General features: G+C 40.2%; 1 protein-coding gene across 1 annotated transcript; it reads left to right on the top strand.

Annotated features, from left to right (window-relative positions):
- The first annotated feature begins 3,108 nt into the window (after window positions 1–3,108).
- LOC125567921 (type-1 angiotensin II receptor A-like) lies at window positions 3,109–5,971 on the top strand. The gene is made up of 3 exons (XM_048728954.1): window positions 3,109–3,425; window positions 4,222–4,348; window positions 5,713–5,971. Exons 1-3 carry the CDS (start codon window positions 3,113–3,115, stop codon window positions 5,969–5,971), a joined length of 699 nt encoding a protein of 232 aa, XP_048584911.1. The 5' UTR covers window positions 3,109–3,112.
- The last annotated feature ends 3,880 nt before the right edge of the window (window positions 5,972–9,851 follow it).

Below are 9,851 nucleotides of genomic sequence, written 5' to 3'. Positions count from 1 at the left end.
CACGAAACATTCACCCTTCTCAGAGACTGAGCGAACCAGGGTATGTGGTCGAGAATCTTTTACAGTGTACACCGCGAAAACTTAACGTCGCTTCGATTAAACCTGAGATTGTTATGGCCTTTATCAAATTGGGGGCCCCCAATATGAATAATCGAAGGATTAATAGAAATATCATTTAGTTTTCGCGTCTTTCGAGCACAATTCGAGAAATAGATACAGTATTGACAAATGTCTTACGCTCGAAGTGTTATCGGGCCCCATTTGTTTTAAGAGAAGAGTTCATAATATAGCCGCGAAACCCTACGTTATTTTATAAAGCTGAATTAACAACACAGCGCCTACGCAGCTCACCTAGTTTTTCTACAGCTTGCCAGTAGTTGTTCTTTGTTTTTAAAATACATATGATACATAACCCAACTACATTTGCTCTTTTTCTTTTAAGACACATATACATATATAAATAAATCAACTGCGTTCTTTTGACGCTTTTTGTCATATATATTTAAACATATCAATATTTGGGTGACCTTAAATCTCGCTCGGCCAATCTCTTGGAGGCCTGGGTCTAAGGGCTTTTCAATACTTGTGTGATAAAGATTTAAACAAGCGATAAAGTTTTTTTGACACATTTTTTCCTCGAGTCTCAAATTGAAAGGAATCAGCATTTTTCACCATGTTTTCTGGAGATCAGGGAGCGGGAAAACTTTAGCTTTTCTAAATATGGGCATCAATGCCCATATAAGGCAATGTATACGAAGGACACTATCCGTGGGGAATATGTTTGATATGAAATAATTTAGTACTATCAAAAAAAAGGGCACGTCCTGTTGATTAATTTGGTCGGTTTCTTTGTTATTTCCCCATTTGTCTCAAGAAGCTAATATAAGTTGACGCTAGCACTGCTTTTTTGTCCTTGAATTATCGCTAAAACTGCATTTCTGCTTTTTTTGATAAAGGTTTTGGACAGGTGCTTACTGTATATCGCGCCAAATTTTCTGAAGCCATTTTCATAGCTTGTTTCTTTGTTTTTTTTTCTTTTACCCCCCCCCCCCGTTTACTCGCGATTTCGATTTGAGAAGAAAATACCAAATGTTTTCGCTTGAAAAATTCAATTACAAAGCCTAGTGATAATATAGGTGAGGTGGAAGAATCGATGTAGGTCACTCGCATTGCGCATGCTCCACTGTGCGCCATCAAAAAAGAAATGCTTCTTTAGCTAGGTGTTTAATCAAGTATACGCACGCGCTCTTATGGTTTTGTGTTGTAAACAGTTCAGGCTTGACCCTCGTCTTTGCTCCCCCCTGACTGATGTGTGCATTTCCAACACGCTCTCGATTTGCATACCGCTGTGTGGTCTGAAATTAACAGCCCCCGCCACCACGAAAACACAACCCGAGATTGTCCCTCACTTTAAAAAAAATCCCCTGCCCCAACAAAGCGCTTCTATTTAGTCGAGTCGATCATAAAAAGTTATCTAAAGGACCGAATTTTATCATTGACAAATATCTCTAAAATTCCACGGTTGATTGTTAAAATATTTGGGAAAATGTGTTTTTATCAGTTTTGCGGAAAAATGTTCTAAAAGGTAGTGTTATTCAAAATGTAACAACTTTCTTTTTATTGAACATAGCCAAACCAAATTTGGTATGAGTTATTGTACACAATTGGCGGTTGTATTTGCAAAAACTCGGGTAATTAAGGCTAACATAAACGCTTTTCGAACGGACTGAACTTCGCCGTCAATTTTTCGGGTCGAAATTCTAAATATATATCTAACTTTTTTTCCCTTCCACAGATTTTTTTCTAACTTTCACAGAGGCTGTATAATTACATATTGAACTGATTCTGGTAGTGTCGTCAAAAAGCTAACGCTCAATTTTGCGCCAGTCTCAAATAAGTGCAAAACATGTTGTTTGTTTTTTATGTGCTACTCATTATTGTGTGTTAATACAAATACAATTTTTAAATGTGTGCACTCTCCATATATTGGGTCGTCTTTGGTAAGAAATCTAGAGCAATCGCATAAACATTGACTGTTCTGTGCGAAGTTTAAAATTGATAACGCCCTCTGTTTGTGATCTGTTGATTTAACGCGCGAGCGACCTCCAGTTTACTTCCACGGAAAGCTCAACTGACAAGAAGCTATCTTACAGCAGGCCAAAGATACTTCCAATAGGCCAGGGAGTTTGAATAGACACACTACTTTTATATATATATAGATACTTCCAATAGACCAGGGAGTTTGAATAGACACACTACTTTTATATATATATATAGATACTTCCAATAGACCAGGGAGCTTGAATAGACACACTGCTTTTATAATTTTTATTTTTATTTTTTTTTTGCATTTTCTGTTTAAAGTAATCGGAGATTGTTACGTAATCGACCGGCAGTAAACCGGTTACATCGCCGTTTTTGACCACCTGCTATAGCTTTTGGTCTTTGTAGTCAAATCATGTTTGAAAATACGACTTGTTGGCCTAGCTATGGGGTTCAAAATCAACAAAGTCTCAAAGACAATAACTATATCTTTAACATGCTGTTATTGGTATAACGGCTCAGAAAGATTGGTCAAGAGAACAAGTAAAAACACAGAACGTTGTGTATGAGAGAAACTATAGAGCGAAAATATCAAATACACATTTGCATCCTGTAAGCTTGTGCAAATCTTTTTTTAAGATATAAAAATTAAAATATGAATAAGAACTGCGGAAGTTGTGCATAAAATGAGTTCGATGAAAGGTGTATGAGACTAAAGGTGTGGGCGAGAACAAAAGACGCAATCGCCATTAGAACTCTATTCTATTTGCATTGGTAATCAATTACCTGTAGATTATGTGAACGAGTTAATAAAAAAGTGCGACACACTAACGATATCGTTGAGAATACTCTCCATTTCTACGGGATGGCCGGGACTGGCTTTACACCCGTGGCACCCGCGCCGCCATCTTTGTAAATAACCTTCTCAACCTTTTAGCGTCTAGCTAGACGCCATATTGAAAATCACCCCTGGGGACGAGGTTGCAGAAGACCCTGGGGACGAGCTTGTCATCTTCTGAAAAGCATACCCATATAGAAGTAAATATAGAATTTTGTTTTTTTATTAGAAATGGTAAACCTACTTGAAAACGCTACTGCCACTAACCTGTCAAACCAGTTGAACTCAACGAACTGGTTCGCATCAAACATAAATGGCCCTTTGTACGTTTTCCAAGCTCCCAAGTTGTATCACCACGCGTTTGCCATGTGGTTGGGTACAATATGCGTGGTTGGTGTCATTGAAAACGCCCTTGTCATTCACTTCACCAAGTCAGAGGCCAAGGTGAATGCTGTGGCTGACCTAAGAGAAGGAAGACATGCCTTGGTGTACTACTTCGTCAATAACTTGGCCTGGTCCGACCTTGCAGGGGCTCTCTGTACCGGTGAGTTCAAGGCGACGACGTTAAATGATGCTGATGATGAAGATGATGACACGCTAATTATGATGTTGATGAAGATGATGACACGATTATGATGATGATGATGATGATGATGATGATGATGGCACGATGATTACGGCAGGTGACGACGGAAAATAATGATAATGATCATTAGTATGATAGTAATGATGATGATTATCATGGTGATGCTGACGTCGGTTAATGATGTCGAATAATGAATGGGTTGGTGGTGATATTTGTTGTTGTGGTGCTGGTGATGGTGATAGTTGTGGTGCTGGTGATGATAATGATGAAGATGATGGTGATGGTAATGATGGTGGTGGTGATGGTGATGGTGGTGGTGATGGTGGTAATGGTGATGTTGATGATGATGATGATGATGGTGGTGATGATGATGATGGTTGTGGTGATGGTGATGGTGATGGTGATGATGATGGTGATGGTGATGGTGGTAATGGTGGTGGTGATGGTGATGGTGATGGTGGTAATGGTGGTGGTGATGGTGATGGTGATGGTGGTAATGGTGGTGGTGATGGTGATAGTGATGGTGATGGTGGTAATGGTGATGATGATGATGATGGTGATGGTGGTAATGGTGATGATGATGATGATGATGATGATGGTGGTGGTGGTGGTGGTGGTGATGATGGTGATGGTGATGGTGATGGTGATGGTGATGGTGATGGTGATGGTGATGGTGATGGTGATGGTGATGGTGATGGTGGTAATGGTGATGTTGATGATAATGTTGATGATGATGATTCTTTACGTCCTACAGCGATAAACATCCCGTATTTCTATGTCGAGTTATACTCGGAGAGATGGAGCTGCCAGCTACTGCGTTTCACTGCCATCCTCTTTCCAGTCTTAACCATCTACCTACTCACTTGCATAAGCATTGAAAGGTAAATACTGTTAATAATAAACAGGCGCGTACCAAGGATTGGCTGTGAGGGGTGCGCATGCATAGGTATCAAGAATAAGGAACCCCTGGGATTTTTGTTATTCTGCCAATATCGACCTCAGAGCCTTCATTTATTTAACCGAAATTTTTAGGACATGAGAGTGACCCAGAAAATGGAACCCAAGAAAATAATATGTCATGTTCTAAAATTGTAGTTATAAGTAAAATAGGAGAACTCCGACAAAATAGCTCCTCTTTTTATTCTTATAATCCCTTGACAAAAAGCAGGAAAACGTTGAATACAGTGTATAAATAAAGCATTGAACTATAACAAAAATTACTATAAAAACAAATCCAGAAAGACGATTATGTCGGGCCTACCTGGCAAGAAAAAAAGTTGAGATAGGTCCTCCATAATGACGCGATTTTAATATCATTGGCACCAGGCTTCGCGAAGGAGAGTATTACGAGGAACGCCTAGACGAATCGTACTTAGAAAGTAATTTGCGTTCACAGCATTAGACAAATTTGTAAGAAGACACTATTAGCAGGGAATGGGAGACATGTTATTCTGGAAGTCAAGTAATACCCGCAAAATTGTGGTCGCTATTCAAATAATGCGGAAAGTACCAATAGCCAAATAGTGCATTAAGGTTTGGTTCAATTCTCATATTCAAATAATGCGAAAAGTTTAAACCAATAGTCAAATAATGCATAAAGTTTTAGTTCGATTATCAAATAATTCGAAAAGTTTCAATAGGTTATTCAAATAATGCGAAAAGTTTTCATTCGAATATCAAATAATATAAAAGTTTTAATTCGTAAGTAATTTCATGCGTGACACGCAACATTAATTTTGACCCTGAAAACGCGCCATACGTGTGCGCCTGACAATTAATCTAATAATTAAAAGGCAGCACTAAGTGCTTAACTATTGTTGCTAAGATCGGGAAAATGGACAAAAACGACAAAGAAAACGACGACTATGATGCCGATAATGATGTTCTCTATCTTTCTCGAGAAGGCCTCTTATATCCAACGATACTATACACGTGGCGATACAGTCTTAGAATGAAGTGTTACCTCTACCCGAGGCAGACGATGAAAGGTGGCAACTTTATAGAGGTAGCCAAGTGTAGTTCTTTAGTAAGAAACCGATATTTCTATTCACTTGAGTTGGACGCTTAATAGAGGTTGGCCTTATAATGGAAGTAGCCAAATTTAGTACTTTAGTAAGAATTTAAGAAATTTCTGTACTAGATTAATGGCCCCCTTAACAAAGGTTATTGTCCGCTTAATGGAAGTAAGCTAAAAAAGGGACAAAAAATGAATGATTTTAACATGCTAGCGTATTATTACCTGCAGGTATATCGCCGTAGTGTGGCCTTTTCACACTCTCTCGCCCAAGAGCTCCGTGACCACGGTGCGGTGTGGAGGTTGGTGTATCTGCTCCGTTGTGTCCATCATCGGCGCGGTGTCTTATGGGAACCATAAGCGTTTCCTTGGAGATGGTTCTACCTATGCACTGGAGTGTGGACCCGCCCCAGACCCCACGAGTAGGGTGTTGTTCTTTGTGTTTTTCCTGATGGCAAACGTCATTCCTGGTAAGACATGTGAAGCGTAATTATCAACATTAGTCAATAGGCCATTCCAGCTATAAGCATGCGCGCGCACTCACCATGGGAACCGACCTCAACTACCGGCATGCAGCGAGCGCTTGGTTTGATGTAAGCTTAAAAAGTGCGGGCTGCATTCTGATAGTTGAGGTAGGTTTCTATGGTTATGCTCGCGCAAACTTATAGCTGGGATGCCGGTCTATTAGGCTGCTGTTTGGGAAATAAAAAAAACAAATTGAATTGTATTTTTTACACCTCAGTGAAACAGAGCAGTGTAAGAGTGAATGCACCCTACTCAATCTCTATATCTATGGATAGAAAAAGTTTCTAGATGTTTCAAGTGACCTATTACCAGAGCTAAGGATGCCAATTTTAACTGTGATTTGATCCGTGGTCAGTGGTTTACTATTCTGGACACCACCCTGCGTCTTTCTTGTTTCTCTAGACACGGATCTGGACAGGGGGTAAAATTCGATATGTTTTTTTTTCTGTGGCTAACCGCTTCTGTTGTTGTCATGGTTTTGGATTATATGATGGTAATTGGTAAAGCACCAACTTTTTGTTTAGTATAGAGCTGATCTCAAATGCCCCTTTAGATGCTGTCACTCTATAATGCACACTACGCACCCTGTTTGAGTTCCGCAAGCTCGTACAAACTGCGCCCGGCTTCTCGGAAGCCTTAAGCCAGCAAAAGAAGCGCACGACCAAGCTCCTCATCATGGTGATATTCGCCTTCATCGCCCCACACATCGGGTTCTTCCTCTTCCACGTGTGTAACCTTTTCTTCGACCTGCCGTTCAACTACGAAACTAAGTACATTATAAGGCATATACTGGGGTACATAGTGTTGTTAAACGTAGTAGTTAACTCGATAAACTACATATACCAGCTTAAATCTCTACGAGTCAAGCTGTGCGGCTTTCTACAAAAAAGGGTTTCGGTGGTGAGCTCAGGGGAGGGGCAAGAGATACGCACAGTGGGTCCGTCAGGGAAGCTTACGACAGGAGAGCAGAATATTGGAGGGATTAGAATTGAGGTAGCCACGGGGAGAGCGCGTTTTTTAAATGAGCCAACAGGATCAGGATCTACAGTAGAAGAGCCAATATGGAGAGGGCATAAATTGGACGAAGTTAAAGCTGAGGGTGTCAAGATGGAGGGGGCCGCAGGGAAGGGTCTTAGTCAGAAACAGGCAAAAGAGGAAGTCAGACCGGTTGCGGAGGAGAGCACAGCCGATGTGCTTGCAAGGGAAAGGTCCGCGGAGGAAGAGCCCAGACGATGGTCACCAGGACTGGTGGTCCCTAGACTCGAGGGATTCTCTTTGGGTGGCTGCCAACTGGAGAAAAAAGCAAGCAGAGAAGAGCTCGACATGACAGAGCACTCCATGGAAGGGGCTCCTCTGTTCAGAGGTACCAAGACATTCTTAGAAGTGCCCATAAACGTGGAGTTTAAAAGCGAGACGCCGAAAGGGGAGTGATAGTAATGTAGGAGGGATGTAAATTAAAAGTATTATATTATCGATAGAGGGATAGGGAACGCGCTCCTGCTCTTACTAACGCCTTGACTTTGCCACGGGTAAGCTAGAAATCCTTTCTATATCCTAATGTGTTTAAAGCCGCATTGTCACCAGTTTACTTCCGGTCGATTACGTAGCAATCTCCGATTATTTTTAACGGAAAACGCGAAAAAATTTCAAAATATTGAAAGCAGTGTGTCTATTGAAAGTTTCTTCGAGGATGTGATCGATAATTTAGAGCGGATGGCCTGTTAAATATCTCGGATTCTAATAGATTCTTTTGTCTTTTAACGGTTGAGACTTCCGTCGGACCTCCGGAAGTAAACTGGTGACAATGCGGCTTTAATAATTGTTTAGGCACATCAAGTATAGTTTTATAATGAGAACGAATAAGCTAACTACAATAAGTACATTATACATGTCACGAAAATCGCCGCTTTGAATAATCGGGCATGCTAGCAAGGATCTCAGGAATACACATTCCCGCCTTGAAATTACAAAACAAACGCTGCAATCGCATCCTCGGAACCTTAATTCCTTTTTACTTATAAGCTTTCACACTGGTGAGTCTCTTTTCATTGGTCGTGGGTATGAGATCATTATAGCCTTCATAAATGATTAATCTTTTCTCAGGGGGGCAGGGATGGGGGAGGTTGACTCCCCTTAAAATGGAACATATGATTGTCGAGAAAATAATTTTTACCTCTGGAGATCGAAAAGAGGTAAAGGAAATTCTTACATCAGAGACTAGACTTGACTGGACCTATTTCGTTAGGGATAGGACGCGCATATGTGACACTTTCCCCAATTCCCCCCCCCCCCCCCCCCCCACCTCAACCTCAACCTATGAAATCCCTTTCAGTACTCGGCTCACATTTATAGTCAGTCACTAGGCCTGGTACTTCGGTGAAAGCGATATATGTTAATGATGTATCCTTGTAACTATTATCAATTATTATTTTTATTATAGCGGCTATGCTGTGGAGTCAGTACTGTCTACTCAATAGGTGTTACAAATTTCTCCTGACCCCAGATATGCGCCGTTTCGGTGATCTAATATCCACCACACCCAGGAACTAGGCCCCTGACCCCGTTATAGTACCCGATTAGGATGACTTCACAAGTGCTCTTGAGAAATTGCGATTCCGCATTCGCTAGCAAGTCAACCGTCAACATCTGTTTGCTTTCTGTATTTGCAGAGGTTCGTTCCCACTAAAGTAATGTGACAAAGTGGAATAAGTCGGTTAGGTGGATGGCTCGAAAGTATACGAAGACAAAGAAACAAAACACAGCTTCACGACACGAGCGCTGGGACAGAACTGAATTTACGCCACATTCGTTTCCAAACATGGGCATAATGACTATATACGGGCATACATGACATGCTATCAAATTGCAAGGGGATATTTACAAGTAAGCACGCATAATTACCGAAGCCAAACCCCTACCGACTTGTCAATGTTCTACACCGCATTACAAGCTCCATAATCGCTAATGAAATTTGAAATATTAAGAGGCTAAGGAAGCCTGTTCCCCCTTACAATACTGACACACAACGATTCTCGCTCTCTCAAAACTAAGCTACTCTGTAATAGTTCGCGCTGTCGCAGTTATAAACAAGGACCTGTTGGTGGAGTAGTACCCTGGTCCCAGAGCCTCGAGTGTCTCTCCATTCAGTGGCCAGCGAGGTTGAGGTCTCAATCTCGCTGGCCACTAAATAAAGAGACGCTCGAGGCTCTGGGACCAGGGCAGTGGAGTAGTGTTGATATCGGGTCTATCTATAGGAACCCTCTTCAAACCTCATGTGCCCCATCCACCCACCCAATCCTTCCATCTCCCCCCCCCCACCCAATCTCTGGTAAATAAATAAATAAATAAATAAATAAATAAATAAATAAATAAATAAATAAATAAATAAATAAATAAATAAATAAATAAATAAATAAATAAATAAATAAATAAATAAATAAATAAATAAATAAATAAATAAATAAATAAATAAATAAATAAATAAATAAATAAATAGCTAATAAGCTTTATGGAAACACCTTGTCTATATAGTCATCTAATGTACATATAGTACGGTAAGGGGTTGAGCTGGACTTGTATTTATAGATTTTTATGAAATTAAAATTAGCCCACGCATATTTTTGTTACATATTGTTTCAGTTTTGATGATTACAGCACATTTTAATTAATTCCACTTGTTTTGCTTGATTTTATTATCCCAAAATCGCGAAATCGCGAAAATAAAGTGATCTAGTTTTTATGAAAATAGGAAAATCGCGAAAATAAAGTGTCGCGAAATATCGCCATCTCAAAATCGCGAAATTTTGACGTCGCGAAAATTAAGTGTAATAAGGTAGATAAATAAT

The sequence above is a fragment of the Nematostella vectensis genome, chromosome 6 (genome assembly GCF_932526225.1).
Source record: "Nematostella vectensis chromosome 6, jaNemVect1.1, whole genome shotgun sequence".
In the NCBI taxonomy this organism is placed as follows: Eukaryota; Metazoa; Cnidaria; class Anthozoa; order Actiniaria; family Edwardsiidae; genus Nematostella; species Nematostella vectensis.
Note: the sequence above shows the minus strand (reverse complement) of the source record. Positions and strands in the feature narration are given on the sequence as shown.